This window comes from Desmodus rotundus, chromosome 3 (assembly GCF_022682495.2).
Source record: "Desmodus rotundus isolate HL8 chromosome 3, HLdesRot8A.1, whole genome shotgun sequence".
In the NCBI taxonomy this organism is placed as follows: Eukaryota; Metazoa; Chordata; class Mammalia; order Chiroptera; family Phyllostomidae; genus Desmodus; species Desmodus rotundus.
Genome location: NC_071389.1, coordinates 96,354,259 through 96,372,306, shown reverse-complemented (window position 1 = coordinate 96,372,306; position 18,048 = coordinate 96,354,259). Strand labels below are relative to the sequence as shown.

The 18,048-nt window shown below is 35.4% G+C and overlaps 1 protein-coding gene across 12 annotated transcripts in view; it reads right to left on the bottom strand.

The window, feature by feature from the left end:
• Positions 1–735: 735 nt before the first annotated feature.
• SEPTIN10 (septin 10) overlaps positions 736–18,048 on the bottom strand; it is a 74,058-nt gene continuing 56,745 nt past the window's right edge. For all 12 annotated transcript variants that reach the window (XM_045189135.2, XM_045189144.2, XM_045189136.2 and 9 more), the window contains 3 exons: positions 9,435–9,567; positions 4,406–4,593; positions 736–1,919 (listed from right to left, as the gene is read on the bottom strand). In XM_045189135.2, the coding sequence (XP_045045070.1) occupies positions 1,904–1,919; positions 4,406–4,593; positions 9,435–9,567 (337 nt within the window). In that variant the 3' untranslated portion in view covers positions 736–1,903. The remainder of the gene's footprint in view (positions 1,920–4,405; positions 4,594–9,434; positions 9,568–18,048) is intronic.

Below are 18,048 nucleotides of genomic sequence, written 5' to 3'. Positions count from 1 at the left end.
AGCGAGAGGCAATTCTGTTTCACATGCCTTATCGGAAAAAATATAAAGAAAACATGTCTAGCTTTATTTTGTTCCCAGGAAGTTTATTAATTTAAGCATTAGTGTATAATAACTCACTTGTAAGGAGAATTTGAATATTACCAGGCAATTGTCTTTAAAATTGTTTTCTTTGCAGCACAACTCTTTTAAAATAAAATCATACCTGGAATTCCAAATAGATAAAATAAATGAAAGGTTCACATTGTGGATAAAGCACACATGGTGAGTCTTTCTTGTAGCAGAGTCATTAATAAAGTGATTACCCTTCTGTTAAGTGCAGAGTTTTAGGCAGCTTTCCAAAATCTTTTCAATTAGAAACTTGAATAACTTCATTTGAATATGCCAACAACCAATCTAACATTAAAAGTAACTCCATTAAAGTTTAGGACAGCTGTTTTGTACAGAGTTTGATGCCTACGAATAACCCCCACTGCCATCACGCCACTGAGCTTCCTGGATGACTCTCCTTGCTAATGTTCAATGCTGTGGCATTGGCTGGGCTCTGTACAAGCCCTCAGGGGCTCACTAGCTCTCTTGCCCCCACTTTCTAGAACCTGGACATTACTGATCCTGAGAAGAAAGTGCATAGCTTTCTCTGTGATGTAATTTATTTTATTACCGTTTAAAAAGGCTAAGAGGCATTTGTGTATTTCAAATGTAAAAATGGAAAGTAAAGTATTTGTCCAGATAAATTGTACCAGAAAATGAAGGGTTTTATTTGCAACTTACACAGCTTCATAAAAAACAAGACAAAATGCTGTTCAGAATCTAAAATAGGCTAAGTTAAACACTGAAAAATACTGGTAATGTACCTGTTCTGATGAACTAATTTTGATAAAATGTTCCCTAAGATGATAGTTTGTAAATAGAAAAGTTAATGTAATTTAACATTTTAGTAAACATGTAGGTATATTTTGTTTGTCAAGAGTAAATGTCAGCTTTACTTAGAATATTTAAGTACAAAAACAAAAAATTGTATACCTATGACTGTTAAAAATAAGTTAATTGTTCTGAGAATATTACTAAGGCACTGAATTCAATTATCCTTTTTGATACGAATTATCTAAATTTTTATATCTTTGGTATTCATATATTCATAGCTATTTTCTTAAGCAATATTTTTAGTCAGATAATTCAATCTTATTATTTTCCCCCTGGAAGACAGAGTTCTAAGCAACAATATGTAACACATCCCAAAGAAAACAATGTTATAAACCCAGGTTCAAAAGTACTTATCACTAGAAAAAGGGTTTATATACTTGGATGCTTTTACTTTTAAACATATTTTTTTCACCACAAAAATACATCAACCACAAGAAGGCATACTGAAGCACAGAAGACTATCATGGTATATGAAATTTGATACAAAATCTTAGGGTCATGTTACCAACTAGAAAATTATATCAAAAATTAAAAAAAGTTTTATAAAACTATTAAGAGGTTAGACTTTCAGGTACATAATATATTTTAAAACACATTCCCCAAATTTTACCTTTAGTATGTATAAGAAAAAGGTTCATCTTAGGACATGAATGCAATCAGACAGCCACAATAACATGGATGAGTTCAGTATTTTCAATGGTACTGACACTGGTAGTATGCTCTGCAAAGTGACCACAAATCAGTAGCAGGGGCCTAGATTCATCACAAACCAGCAATTTAAAAACTTCTAACAGTGAATATGTAAGTTCTATCATCCACTCTGGCTTATATATTGACCTTATGCTTAAAAGTATTTTTCCATAAATGGCAGTAACTCTGGTCACTTGCCAGATAGAGCAAATAAAATAAGCAAGAAAAGTCACAGCATACTTCTAACATTTTAATAACTTTGCTTGTGATGACCTTCTGTGATCTGGAACACTTACATAAAATTGGAGCTGGAAAGAGAAAAAAACATTTGATTGGCATAATATAAAACCATATAAGAAATAAAAATTACTAGAACCATTAGTTTTACAAAGCTTTTCCAAAAAGAACAAATATACATCTAATATTCTGTAGGATATCTAACTATAGAACTTTGGAAAGAGAGGGACCCCCCCCCCAAACTCTATTTTATTAAGGATGAATTCTGGGCTCTCAAAAAGCTATGGGCTTGGCCCTGATTTTGTCAGCAACAGCTCATACTAGTGGTTCTCAAGTGGAACAGGATGATAATTTCCACAAGGTAAGTGTAAATTGTCTTTCATATATAAAATAAATATGGGGGAATCCAATTTTATTAGCACTGGAGTAAGATAAAAAGAAGGTAATAGGTCCCATAGTTTTATAATTCAAAGCATAATAAAATGCAATAATAAATTACATTTATTGTTTTATCTTTGGAAATTCAATATTTGAATAAATGTCATTATTATTCTCTTGACAAACAATGGATGCCCACTATGTACCAGTCACTGTTCTAGGCTCTGGGGATGGATACATCCATGAACACAATTCAGAATCCATGCCCTTGTAGAACTTATATTAAAAGCTAATTCATGAGAATTCCTCTTTCTTCCACCAAAAGCTATAAAATCCACAGGTCAATGAAATACACCAAAACCCTGTGGATTTACTTCTCCATAGTTCAAAATGGTGAGCTATATACCAAATGTATGTTTTCCTAACTATTTTGAAACTGAGTTACAATATTCTGAAAATGCTGGGTTTGAAGTACCATACTTTGTCATGTATAATGTGTTCTCTCGTGTATAATGCACACCCATGTTTTTGGCCAAAACTTTCAGGAAAAAAAAAATCTTTCATTTAAATTTTTAAATTCAATTATTTATTTATTTAAGAAGGAGCTTTTACCCTTTGCAACAGCATGGATGGAACTGGAGAGCATTATGCTAAGTGAAATAAGCCAGGCGGTGAGGGACAAATACCATATGATCTCACTTTTAACTCGAACATAATCAACAGAAGAAAAAAGCAAACAAAATATAACCAGAGACATTGAAGTTAAGAACAATCTAACAATAGCCAGAGGGGAGGGGGAGGGGACAGTGGGGAGAGAGGTTTACAGGAACTACTATAAAGGACACATGGACAAAATCAAGGGAGAGGGTGGAGGTGGGGGAGGGAGGCGGGACTGGCTGGGGTGGGGTGGAGGGATGGGGAGAAAAGGCATACAACTGTAATTGAATAAAAATAAAATTTTAAAAAATTATTTATTTATTTATATTTAGAGACTGTTTTTTGTATTATAAAGGAATTTTAGCATTTACTTTTAAATATTGTATGGCACCAGAAATTCTATGTAACAAGTAATTACAAAGCTAGTTATATTTTTAAGGCATAAGCATAAATAAAATCATTAAAAACATTTATTTAGATATGGAATTAATACTACCCATGTAAAATGTACATCCTTATTTTTCCCTCAAAAATTTTGGCAAAAATGTGTGCATTATACATGGCAAAATATTGTAAGCTGGGTGATAAAATTAAACCAGAAGTGTTGCTCTGTGAGGAACATAAGGAGGACTTGATACTGCTAGAGTGAGGCAAAGTGAGGCAAAAACCCACAAAGAAGCATTCCCAACATAACAAGTCAATAATGAATTATGAGAATACTCAGATAGGCAAACTGATAAGGACATTTTAAGTGGGAGACATAAAATAGACACAAAGTACAAAAGAGGAAAAAAAACTTATTTTCTAAAACTTTGGTTAAGTTCGATTGTAACACATACCCCAAACCTATAAGCCTTGAGAATACCATCCAAATGCTACTCATGGCCGCCCCATTGTACTGGTACCCTCTCTACCTTCCTCTGCATCTTTACGTCCACCATTGGTTTCACAAGCTCTGACATCAAAGCACAGGAGTTCGAATCGATAGCCTGGTTCCCTTATTAAAATAAAAATTCTCACAGAATCATTATCAGTAGTATTTGTTAATTAAAAAAAAGTGAACCTAAGAATTAGCTTTTCTTAAATCAAGTATTATTACACCTATGATTCCACAAGAAAGTATACAGCTTCCAATTAGACATAAAATTCAATGTAACTAATGGTAGGTCAGTAGTTATTAGATGTGTATTAGAGCTATAGGCTTGGCTATGAAACAAGAGCAGCCGACTTTTTTCCAAGGTAACTGACCCTTTTTACATTGTGATGTATTTTTATATAGTTCATTAATTTATTCATTTTGCCAAATATTTAATGAGCACCTAATGTGTGCCAGGTGCTGTTCTACATGCTAGGGAAGCAGCAGTGAACAAGAAGGACAAGGTCTCAGCTGACATTTAGCCACAGAAGGCAGACAAGAAATAGGAAATAGACAGTGAGAAGCACTATAAAGATCAAACAGGGCAATGAGACAGCAAGTGATGGGGATAAGGCTACCAGATATGGGTGGTTGGAGATGACTTACTTCTTACGGTCTTTGTCCTTCTTCAAGTTGCTGCCCATTGCCATAAAGGACTGGTTCTGGTATATCTCAGAGGTAGCTTTCTTTTTAGAGAAAGAGATTATTTCTTCTTCCAAAAGTCTTCTCTTTTCTTCCAGCTTCATTCTCTCTTCTTGGTGGACTCTTGTGAGGTGATCAAATTTGGCCTGTAACTGTGAAGCAAAGGTGCAGTTCTCACTACTGACAGAGAATGGCAGCAGAAGCACAGGAATGCTCTCCCACTCTCCATATGAAGTGTGGAGTCCACACTTCAGTGGACTCCATATGAATTAGCTGTGTGCCATAAATAAGCTCAAGTGACACAGACAACAACCTATGGCACCTTCCTAAAGCTTCAGGGGAAAATTTAAATATGAGACAGACTTAGTAACTTTAAATTAGTTCCCATGCAAAAAATGCATGAACAAAATATAACAACAATAACAAAAGAACCACCCACAGCCTCATGAATACCTCAGTTTTTAAAACACTTGATCTTTTATTGAAGGTTTCATTTTCTTGTTCTACAGTTTCTCCACAAAGCCTCTTCAAATAAAGTTTCTAAAATCCACACTCAATAAAAGTGAGGGACCCAAATTATCAAAAAAAGAAACTCTTATTTTCCAAATAAAGTTATCATTTGTAGTAAAAGTTATTGAAAATTATACTGAAAAATATGTTTGGAAAGCAAAACTGTCCATTAAAATCAATAACGTTAAAAATCTATTCTATTTTTTTCAGTTATTGACCTTCTTGAAATTTAAGTTAAATCGAGAAACCCTAAATTCAGAGTAGAACTACTCACTGTAGAATTTTTACCCCATAATGGAAAAAATAGCCTGTGTCTAATAGAAATAAAGTTAAAAAACAATAAATTGATGGTGAATACACTTAATGCAGCCATTACAATGAGTTTTACAAAAGTTTATAACATTATAACACAAGATTTCCATGGTTTATTTGCTGCTCTGAAAAAATATATAGGGAATTCAGTGGACTCCATATGAATTAGCTGTGTGCCATAAATAAGCATTCTAAATAAAAATCAAAGAAGATATCTTTTTTTCTCTGATCTTCTAGCCTGGTTAAAGAAACTTTAAATTAGTATTTTTAGTTCTAGGCAGCAACCTAACATTCATACAAAAAGTAAAACTTGGTTTCTAGAAAAGATGGCATATAACAATTTAGGAAATACTTCACTAAAAATCAGAGGCTGACAGTAGGAACTGGAGAGGGCTGAACTTCATCTTAATAAAAACTAAATGTTGCAACTATAGAACATGTGTCTAGCAAGCCAGTAAACCCCCTGATAGAAGTATTTAAATAGAGACTGAATAAGGTTGAAGCAGATTAAGTGAGGCCCTTCTACCGCAAGACCCTTTTCATCCTGAGGATGTCTGAAGTATCAGTGCCTCAGTACTTGCTTATTTATGGTTCCTGCTTGGCCCTGGCTGGGTGACTCAGTTGGTTAGAGTGTCATCCTGATATGCCAGGGCACATACAAGAATCAACCCATGAGTGGAACCCATAAGTGGAACAATAAATTGATGTTGCTCTCCCTTTCACTCCTCTCTCACTAAAAATCAATTTTAAAAAATTAAAGAAAAAAAGGATTTAAATGGTCCCTGCCTCTATAAAAAAGATAGGTAAGTGTGTGTGTTATGTATATTTACAGAATGGAACTCATCTAGTTGTCGTTCAAATCAGTAGAATAAAGTCTACGACTCTCTGAGTGTATGTGCAGCCTCTATAAATTTGGGAGAGGAGCGGCGTGGAGAGTGAAACAGAAACTGAGAACACAGCGGCACATTTATACTTATGTAAACAGATATATATACCCCTGATGACTTAAGTGCATACTTTATATGCATACACAGATATTGTGAAAGGTTAGAGAGTACTTCGTATTTCATTCATCAGGTTGATAAAAATTCCAGAAAAACTGTAACAAGAAAAATGTTTTAAAAAGGGGGAGCAGCAAAGGTGTGAATGTGACTATTACTGATATTATGTGGAACTCAAAGCTTTTGATATCATATACATGAAGCACTCACTCATGGTTCCATTATTCACTGCAACAGGCATTTAATTCAAACATATTTTCGAATACTAACCAAAAAAGTTTTTAAAAAGTAGACGTTTTGTGTTATTGCACTCTTAAGACTATCATCAGTATGGTACATTGCTGTATCTTGTATAAATACTACTTGTAAGGATGTTACACATTCTGTTACTCAATGATCCTTTTAAATGCATCCATTAAAAAAAAAAAATGCTAGGGACAACGTTCCTCTCTTATTGAACTAGATTATCTTTAATCTGAGCTTTGTACCTCACTGTGGTCCCTTTTCACCTTGAATGCCTAGGAGGTTGTCTGTGTTCACTGAGAAGTTACCTTGTTCCTCGGCTCTCAGCTGTATGTATGGGCAAACCTCTCCTTCCTGTCCTGCAATATAAGGCTCCTGTACTCTCATGTTCCAGATGATAAGGCACTGTATTTTATACTGAAAATCATCTAGAATACTTTTGGAAATAGGAGAGACATCAATTAAATGAAAAATTAATGACTAAGTAAACTTATAAAATGGGAGAGTAGTAACAATTTAATGATGGTTACACGCTTTATTTGAGGAATAAATTGTTACTTTTTCTTGTAGTGGGGGAAGGGGAATGCCTCAGTACTTTTAGAATAATGTAACGAATGTAAAAAAGAATATTCAAACAGTATTTTGAGATAACATTTGTTCTATGTATCTCTCTACTCTATCTAATGTTCACATTTTTAACTATATAATAAAATCCAGTTTTATACAAAAGATAAATTTAAGAGTATTTGTTATATAACAATATTGGCAAGGATATTTTAAATATCAAGGTTCCCTAATACAGAAGTAAATAATGTTTGGGGTTACCAAAATTATCTTTTTATTAATGACTGAAAGTATCTTACTGACATAACTAGCTTTAAAATGTTAGCAGCCAAATATTGGGAGACCAAATGTCCTGGTTTACCCTAAAGAGACCTGGTTTACAACTACCTATTGTTCCAGTGTAATTATTAAGAAGCCCTCTTTCCCTTTAAAATCATCCTAATTAAGGCAATACATTATACTGTCTTCCTTAGTCCTTTAGTAGATGACTCTGGTCTCATGGAGTGATGATTATTGACTAGGTGCCCTTCTTTAGCTGACTGACCCTGACTGTAAAGTATCAACAATATTGGCTTTATAGTATGAACACTGGTCATTAGGTACTTTGTAACATTAATGAAACAAGCCAGTAATTTACCCCCTCTAAAGCTATATAATTAAAAGTTTAGAACTCCTTTGACAATGTTGGTTGTTGGTAACTTAGTTTTAAATTAACTTGTTAGTTTAATATATACTCAACGCAAAATAGCACTTGAATCACAAAAATAAAACTCTACAAAGGACCTACTAACAAACAATATTTCTCTTTTTTTTCAATCATTTGGTCACCCTGACTTTTTAACTTCCTTTTAAATAATACACATTTAAGCAAAGTATTCTTATGTGGGATTTTAAAATTAAAACTTATCTATGAATCACTTCTCTAACATTCTCTTTCATTAGAGAAACTAAGAATCATGATATATGAGAAACTCCTGAAAGAATTTTACTCTACTAACATTTTAAAGACAGAATATCAGCATCCTTATCCTACTCATCACAACTCCTTCCTTAATATTTGTATTTAAAAACAACTACAAACTAGGGACTAGTTTAAAAGAGACTAAAAAAACAGAATACCCAAATGCAATAAGAGACATGTGATTTAATTCTGGTTCAAAAACAAAAATAAAAAATTATCATACAAAAAGAAACAATAATAGACAATCTTGAGACAATTGGGGAAATTTTAATATGGACTGGAAATTAGGTGAGATTTTGGCATTCCTACTAATTTTCTAAGCATGATATTGTTACTATGGTCATGAAGAAAAATATACCTAAGCTTCAGAGATGCACAGTGATATGCCCAGAGATAAAGTGCCATGATGTCGGCAACCAGCTTTGGATGACCAAGGAAAATTACACATGTACATACCCACACAGATACACACATACACATTAAAATAAAGACAACAAAATGTTCACTGCTAAATCTAGGTGTGGGGAGGGACACAGGGTTACTCTGTACTTTCGCGTTCCTATTACTTCAACTTTTTCAAAAGGAAAAATCAAAATTCAAATTACAAATAGGATATATTAGTAGGGTATTAATTTTACAAAACCATTTACTATTTAAATATCAAGTAGCATAAGTGTACTTGAAATAATAAGTTTGTAAAGTTAAATTACAAATAACTCTTCAGGAACTCCTGCATTATAAAGCTATATTAACATTTCTGTCTTCTAGAAATCCTTTTTTTCAGCTCATCCTTTTTGAGCCTCATCTGAATGGCTTAAAAGTAGCCATTGCAGTTGGGTCGATGGATCTATAGAAAATAGCTTAACATAAATAAAACTAAAACTGTTGCTTGAAGAATGAGAAGCAAACAAAACTACAGGAATTCACTGCTGATGTTTACTTGTGCCAAGGCTATCCAAAGGTCTTCTACAGCATGAGACTTACCCAGAAAGCCTGAGTTCAAACTCAAAAAGCTTCTTAAACAGCTTTTATAGTTATCTATTTCACAGCAAAACACAATCCAAACAACTCTCAAAAACTCTTAAAAAAAAAAAAAAAGCTTTATCAAGCCAGAGCTAAAACATTTCTGGCTCATGGTTAAGATATTTAAAACACTTATCAGTAAACTGGTCTATTACAAGTCCTTGGTAACCCACTTGTAAAGGATGACCATTTGCTCATAAAGTCCAAAATTTTTATTTGATTTCAGTCTGTGATTTTTTAAAAGACTGTATGTTAAAATACCTAGTGTTTAAAGACAAACAACTAGTCTACAAATGCATCTCAACTAAGTTATTGAGATAAATCCCCCAAATTAATAGGATACCTAAAAATGCAAATCCCATCAAACTAGTGCACTTGCCTCTCTTTCAGCTTCTTTTAGTATGGCTTCTTTCTCCTTCACTCGCTGCACAAACATCTGCTTCATCTCTTCTTCCTTCCTCTGGAGTTCCCCATAAAACTCGTGTCTTTTGGCTTGGTAGGTCTCTTGAAGACTAAACAGTTTTTGTAGTATTCTCACGTTAAAAAGATGGTGTAACAAATTTGCAAAAATTAAAATCTCAGGTTAACCCTCATAACTCTACCATGTATCAACATCTTCTTACATAGAGCAACTGAAACATGAGATTTCCTATAGCAGGAGTCATACAAAGCCACCAGTGCTACAGCTATCAGAGCACTAGAATTTTGGAAATTCTGCTTTGTCAAGTCCTTCACTATAAGTACTCTCATTTTAGTCAAAGGAAGTGACTCTTTCAATCTTTGTTAATTTGGCATCATTGTGTCTGGAAACTAAGCTCAAAGTTACTAAGTTATCTGTGACACTTCCCTTATCCTTACCTCCGTACATGATCACCAACGTGTGTGAGTTCGGCCTGTGACCCTGACACATCATTCAAATCGAGCCTTAGGATGGCTACAGCAATCCTGTTACAGCCCAACCTGATGTTTGTGATTTTCTATCTTCACTATTGCAATAATCTCATAATTGATCTCTGGGCTTTTAGTTCTTTCTTTCACTTTGTTCCTCCTCTCACTCCTAAAATTTTTCACCAAGACCACAGAGCTCACTATCTTTTTTCTCTGCATTAGAATGATGTTATCTACAGAACAAGGCTCCACATCTTTTAAAGAGCACTTAAGAAACTTAGCAATAAGGCCTAATTCCACCTTTCCACATTCATTTCTTACCAAAAAAATCCAATCCAGCTCAGATTCCAGTCATACCAATCTACTTATTGTTCCTAAAATGCCACTCACTTCATGCTTTATTTTGTTGCATCTCCTCTGCTGCCAATGTCATTGCCTTCTTCTGAGCCCACCCCTCACTCTACCCAGCTCTTCCTAAGGCCAAATTCAAATGCAACTTCCACGACAGAGTCTTTTCCAGCCTCCCCATCCAGAGCTAACTGTTCTTCCAAGCACTTCCATGGCACTTTGTTTACAACTCTCTCCTGACACTTATATCCCACCTGCCTCTCTTCTAATAGATCATCATGTTTGTAACCCAATTCTGCAGCAGAGCTCTCTAGATGTCAGTTTCTTCATAAATATTCATTTAATGACAGAAATTGTCAGGATGTAGACCCAAATTTATTTAACCAAGCAGAATAAAGATGTCCAATTTGAAATATGATAAATTAAGAAATTTTACTAGTTTTAAATATTATAACAGGAGAAATAAATCTTTTAAGTATAGAATTCTATAAGTTCAAGGAAAAATAGAGTAAGAAATGTTGTACAATAGTCATCAAGGCTGCTAGTGAGTATGGTATACATAGCAGGTATTCAGAGGAGGAACAGATACTAAACACTGTCTTTAAGAGCATGGATGGACCTGGATAGAACATTATGCTAAGTGAAATAAGCCAATCAGAGAAAGACAAGTACCATATGATTGTACTCATATGTGGAATCTAATGAACAAAATGGATTAGCAAACAAAATAGAAACAGTCATAGATCCAGAGAACAGACTGACAGCTATCAGAGGGGGGAGGGCAGTTGGGAGGCTGGGTGAAAAAGGTGAATGGATTAAGCAAATGAAAATAAAACTCACAGACAATAATATAGTGATTACCAGAGGGAAAGGGAAGTCGGGGGAGGTAGAAGAGGGCAACGGGGATAAATGGTGATAGAAGGAGACTTGACTTGGGATGGTGAACACAAAACACAATATACAGATGATGTGTTATAGACTTGTACCCCTGAAACCTACATAATTTTATTAGCCAATGTCACCCCAATAAATTCAGTGAGAAGTTAAAAAAGTGTAAAGCTTATAAATATATAAAATGCTCTAGATAACCACATAAATGCTTTGAATCTCAAGGGGGCATTTTAGTTTCTACCAGGTTTCTTGTTTTTCTGTATTTGTTTTGGTCTTATTTTAAAGACATCTCTAAAGTCTAAATCTATCTGGCTACTTTTATCATTTTCAGAAACTTAACCACATTTTGCTGGTCCTACACAGGGCTACCAGTTTAATGACAAACTTGGTTTAAATAACGTCTTAAATTCATATCAAATGTAAGTTAAAAAAAGTTCTCATTAATGTATTAATATTAGCACTTGAGTTGCTTAGGAGCAAAATAAATCTACTCAGCAAAAAGACCTAACATTTACTGCATAGTTGCTATGAGCGTGGCACTTTTCTGGACTCCTGTCACTACCCAATTCATGGCAAGTAATGGCAACCACGAAGAACAAGTGTCACTAAACAAGTGTCTTTACAGTTAAGAAAACTAAAGCTCAGAGAGGTAATCTGTCCAAGTAACACTGCTGGCAAGTTAAAAGGTGAGGTGCGAACCAGATCAGACCAGCCCCAAAGCCATCTATCTTCCTAACTACCATAAACAGACTACAATGAAGGGAAGCCTCAGCAAAAGATCAAAAGAATGACTGCTCTGCACATTTCTCATCTCACCACAGTGCGTTCCAACTCGGACAATGTAAATTATAAACCTAACTGCAAGTACAGAAACTTATACTATATTTCAAAAAATGGTAAAGAAACCCTTAGATCTGAAAGGAAATGGTTTATATAGTGTTGTAAAACTAATGCAACTGTTGTTTACTATAATGGGTTTATTTATCAAACAAAATGAAAAATAGTTTTTTTGCTATACTACTTCCTTTTCTAGTATAAAAGTAGCTTGTTGTCACGAAAGTTTAATGTATATAACATAGTCATATAGTTGCAAATATCACCAATTAAAAGCAAAGTTTAAAACCAAAAAGGAAGAAAAATAATTCTCAGATGCTCATGTTGACCAAGAAAATCACTCCAGTCCTTTCACTTTGTTTCATGTTAGTTTTAATAAGCCTGATGGACTTTTGTCATTTCTACTGCAGACTAAATGCTTAGAAATTAACTAGGTATTTATTGAGAGTTCCAAAGACAAACTTTTATGACACAAAAAATTATGTTTCGGACCACAAGGGCTTGAAACTAGAAACCAACCTCAAAGAAAAAACTCAAAAACATTCAAACTCATGGAGACTGAATAGCATGCCATTAAACAATGCATGGGTTAATAATGAGATCAAGGAAGAAATCAAAAAGTTTCTGGAAACAAATGAAAATGAACTCACAACAACCCAAAACCTATGGGACACAGCAAAGGCTGTCTTGAGAGGGAAGCTCATAGTGATACAGGCCTACCTAAAAACACAGAAACATTTCAAATAAACAACCTACCCCTATGCCTACAAGAACTCAAGGAACAATAACAAAGACAGCCCAGAGCAAGTAGAGGGAAGGAAATAACCAAGATCAGAGCAAAATTAAATGACATAGAGACTAAAAGCACAATTCTAAGGATCAACAAATCCAGGAGCTGATCCTTTGAAAAGATAAACAAAATCGACAAGCCTTTAAGCAGATTCATCAAGAAAAAAAGAGAGGGGACCCAAATAAACACAATCAGAAATGAAAAAGGAGAGATTACAACTGATACTACAGAAATAAAAAGGACTGTAAGAAATTACTAGGAACAACTATATTCTAAAAAATTTGAAAACCTGGGTGAAATGGAAAAATTTCTAGAAAAATATAATCTTCCAAAACTGAATCAAGAAGCAGCAGAAAGCCTGAACAGACCAATAACAGCTGGTGACATCAAAGCAGTATTAAAAAAAACTCCCAGCACACAAAAGCCCTGGACTGGACTGTTTCACAGGAGAATTCTACAAAACATTTCAGGAAGAGGAGATGGAGAAGATGGCAGAGGAGTGAATGGAACTCACAGTAATGTCCTCCCAGGGCCAATCTGGAATTACAACTCAATTGTGGAAAAAACATCCAGAACAAACAACTGAGCCAGAGCAAGACAGAAGCCGTATAACATCAGACAGAAGAATCAGCTTTGGCACAACCTGTCTGTTAAGGAGTATGGCGGAGACTTGAGAGGGCTGGCTGGGCACTCACAGGTGGCAGCACTGGAGGGATAACTGAGAGGCCTATTGGATCCCCCTAAGAAGAATGGAGTCTAAACTCTATGCTAGGATTCCCAGCCTAGAGCACCAGAGCTCAAAAAGTATACCAATAACAAACCATAGCGAAAAGCAGCAGGGTTGATCTCTGTGAGAGACAGGCGACTAGATATCCAAAAGCCATTTAAAGGGCGAACAGACAAATTTTCATTTGTAGCCACTTATCCTGGGTTCTGGCAAAGGTGGGGGTGGAATGAACTGGTGATGCCTGAGGAGAGACTAAGGACTGAAGCTTTGGGGAGAGAACTGAGATCCCGATGCTGAGTCATGCCACAAATGGCAGCAGCTCTTGTCCTCAGGCAAACCACTACCCTCTTGAGCAGCATCAGCCTGAGGGGAAACAATAGCCTGGACCCCAGGAGGGTGTTTGCCCTGGCCCTGTGGTGCTTAAGCCTGACTGCTGAGTGCAGACTGACCAGATTGACAACTGAAGGAGACTCACAGGGACAGCAAATCCCTTTAAGTATCGAACAGGCTGACTATGGTCAGACTGGGACATCATCTGACATCACCAGAGGCAGATCCAGAAAGAAAAAAACGTGGTAAATACAAGAGGCTACCGAGACAAAAGCCACTATGGTCTTCTTCAAGATTTGCAGTATTTTCTTTCCTGCATAGCTTTTTAACATTCATTTCTTGTCCAGAAAGTTTGTACACATTAAATCACTAGATTTTATACTAGGGTATATTTCAATTCACATATTTTGCCTCAACCTCTTCTTAGCCCATTTAACCTTCCCCTTTCCTCACATTACATTTCAAATTTTGTTTTCTCTCTTGCTACAACTTGCTTCCATTCTGCACTGTTATTGTTTCTCCCCCCATCTAGACACACAAACCCAATTTTCTTGACAAGGGTCATTTCACATCCTTTTACCCTGCTCTTAAAATACCCACATTCTCTCTTCACCTTTAACAATCCTTGCTAGTCAGTTGTGGGCAGGTACTTGTTATGGCATTGTTTTTTCAATTTTATCTCCATACCTTTACTAATTTGTTATTTCAAATATCAAATTTTCTGGTCCCCTCTCCTACTCTTTTTTAGTCTCAAATTTTTGCTGCCTTAGCCTGTTTTTTCTTTTTGTCTTTCTTCTAGTTCTCTTTCAACCTGACCTTTTATTTTTCTTTATTCTCCTTTTTTTTCTTTTCCTTTACATCCCAATATTTAATTTTTCCCTCACTTAGTCTAGTTTTTGTTGCACATTCTTAGTTCCCTCTCCCCCATCACTAGAAAATTTGTCCTAATCCTCTAAACATCTCTTAGACTTTTCTTGGTTTCCTTTTTCCCTCTTATTCCCATACCACCTATATTAATTTCAGCTCATTTGTTGTTGATAGTACTCTGGTGGATCTTTCTCTCCAATTTGGTTCCTATTATTTTCATTAATTATTTAATATTTTCCTTCCTTTTTCTTTCTCTCTCCCACTTTATATCATTTTAATTTCTGTTTAAACCTAATACTATATGCTTCCCTTCTCATACTCCATTCCAGAATCTTCATTCCCTTTTTCATTCATGATGTCAATTTAACCTTCTCTCCTTCCATTGCTCCAACTCCCAACTCTTATTAGTGTTCCTCCCTCTACACTCTCAAAATCATTTTTCTTTCAGTAGGTCATCTCATATCCACTCTCCTTTCTTAAAATAGTGTTAATTTCTTTACACACTTGTTAATATCGGTTCATTTACTGTTGATAGTGGGATTGTTGGGGGGAGTAATTTTTGTGTGTGTGGGTTTGTTTGCTGGGCTTTGTAGTTTTCTTCTGGTAACACACAGCATACCTGACTACAGCATACAAGACTTGGTGGGTGGAGTGACCCTCAGTCAACCAGCTGGAGGGAAGGATCCACCAAAGAAAGACCCAACAACAAACAAAACCCAATTACATCCACAGAACCAGCACAAAAGGCATAAAGGGCATCCTAAGAGCATCAAGTTCAGGAGATCAAAGAGACTGCACCACTGAATCTCACGGGTCTCCTACCATAGAAGTTCACATCACAAAGTCAGAAAGTCAAAACAGAACAATTTAAGAAGCAGAGACAAACAAGAAGAGTCTCATAAATAATGGGAAGACAAAAAAGCAACCCCTAACAAAAAGGAAAGGAGGGATCCTCAGAAAGGATGCTAAATAAAATAGAGGCAAGTCAACTATCAGATACTGAGTTCAAAACAATGGTAACAAGGAAGCTCAAAGAGCTCAGTGCAAATTACCAGAAACTACAGGGAAACTATGAGGAACTCACTGCAAATGATATCAGTATAAAAAAGGATACAGAAACAATCAACAAGGGTCAAGAGGAAATGAAGAATACAATTCTGAATTGCAGAACACAGTAAAAGGAATCAAAAGCAGGCTGGATGAAGCAGAGGATTGAATCAGTGAGCTGAAGGACAGGTAGAAAAAAACTCCCAAAAAGAGCAAAAAAAGGAAAAAGACTGAAAAAGAACAAAGAGGGGTTATGGGAAATGCAGGATAACATGAAATGGAATAATAACCATATAATAGGGTTACCAGAAGGAGAAGAGGAGCAAAGGATAGAAAACCTGTTAGAAAAAGTAATCATGGACAACGTCCCTGATTTGATGAGAGAAAAAGCCAGGGTGATGAGAGGAAAGTCCAGGAAGTGGAGGGGGTCCCAATCAAGAGGAACCCCAAAAGGCCCATTTCAAGACACATCCTAAATAAAATGGCAAAATTCCAAGACAAAGAGAAAATCTTAAAGGTGGCAAGAGAGAAACAGGCAGTAACATACAAGGGAGCCCTGATAAGGCTAACAGCTGACTTCTCAACAGAAACATTATAAGCCTGAAGGCACTGGCAAGAAATATTCCAAGTAATGAGAAGCAAAGGCCTGAAACCAAGACTACTCTATCCAGCAAGGCTCTCAATTAAAATGGAAGGTGAAATAATGAGCTTCCCAGGCCAACGAAGGCTAAAAGAACACACCTCCACCAAACCAGCATTGCAACATATGCTAAAGGGACTGCTTTAAGAAGAGGAAGAAAAACAGTGAGAGAAGGAGGAACAAAGGTACAAAAGGAGAACAATGGCAATGAATAAGAACCTATCGATAATAACCTTAAATGTAAATGGATTAAATGCTCCAATCTAAAGACATAGTGTAGCTGAATGATTAAGAACACGACCCACACATATGCTGCCTACAAGAGACCCACCTCAGAACAAAAGACCCATATAGACTGAAAGTGAAGGTTTGGAAAAAAATATTCCAAGCTAATGGACACGAAAAAAAAGAGCTGGGGTAGCAATGCTTATACCTGACAAAATAGACTTCAAAACAAAGGCCATAAGAAGAGACCCAGAATGATACTTCAAAATACTCAAGTAAGGAATCCACCAAGAAGACATAAAAATTATAAACATATATGCACCCAACAAAGGAGTACCCAAATATATAAGGAAATTCTTGGAGGACTTCAAGAAAGATATAACAAGACAATTATAGTAGGGGATTTTGTTACCCTACTGTCAACAATGGACAGATCTTCCAAACAATATATCAACCAGGAGATTGTTGAACTGATTACACCAGAGACTCATTACATCAAATGGACTTAACTGATATATGTAGAGCCTTCCATCCTAAAGAAGCAAAATACACATTCTTTTCAAATGCACATTCTTTTCAAAGACACACTATATGATAGTACACGAAAAAATCCTCAACAAATTCAAGAAAATTGAAAACATATCAAGCATTTTCTCAGAACCAGGGCTAGAAACACAAGGGCTAGAAACTAGAAACCAACCTCAAGGAAAAAAAATTCAAAAACATTCAAACTCATGGACACTGAATAGCATGCTCTTAAACAATGAATGGGTTAATAATAAGATCAAGAAAGAAATAAAAAAGTTTCCGGAAACAAATGAAAAAGAACACACAACAGTACAAAACCTAGGGAACACAGTAAAAGCTGTCTTGAGACGGAAGTTCATAGCAAGATAGGCCTACCTAAAAAAAGATATAAACATTTGAAATAAACAACCTAACCCTACATCTAGAAGAACTGGAGGAACAACAACAAAGATAGCCCAATAAGGAAATAATCAAGATAACAGCAAAATTAAATGAAAAAGAAAGTAAAAGAACAATTCAAAGTACCAATAAATCCAGGAGCTGGTTCTTTGAAAAGATAAACAAAATCGACAAGCCTTTAAGCAGATTCATCAAGAAAAAATGAGAGGCCCCAACAAAATAAAATCAGAAATGAAAGAGTAGAAATTACAACTAATACCAGAGAAATAGAAAGGATTGTAAGAAACTATGAACAACTCTATGCCCCAAAATTTGAAAACCTGGGTGAAATGGAAAAATTTCAAGAAAAATACAATATTCCAAACTGAACCAAGAAGAAGCAGAAAGCCTAAACAGACTGATAGCAGCTGGTGAAATTGAAGCAGTAATGAAAAAACTCCCGACACACAAAAGCCCTAGACCAGATGGTTTCACAGGAA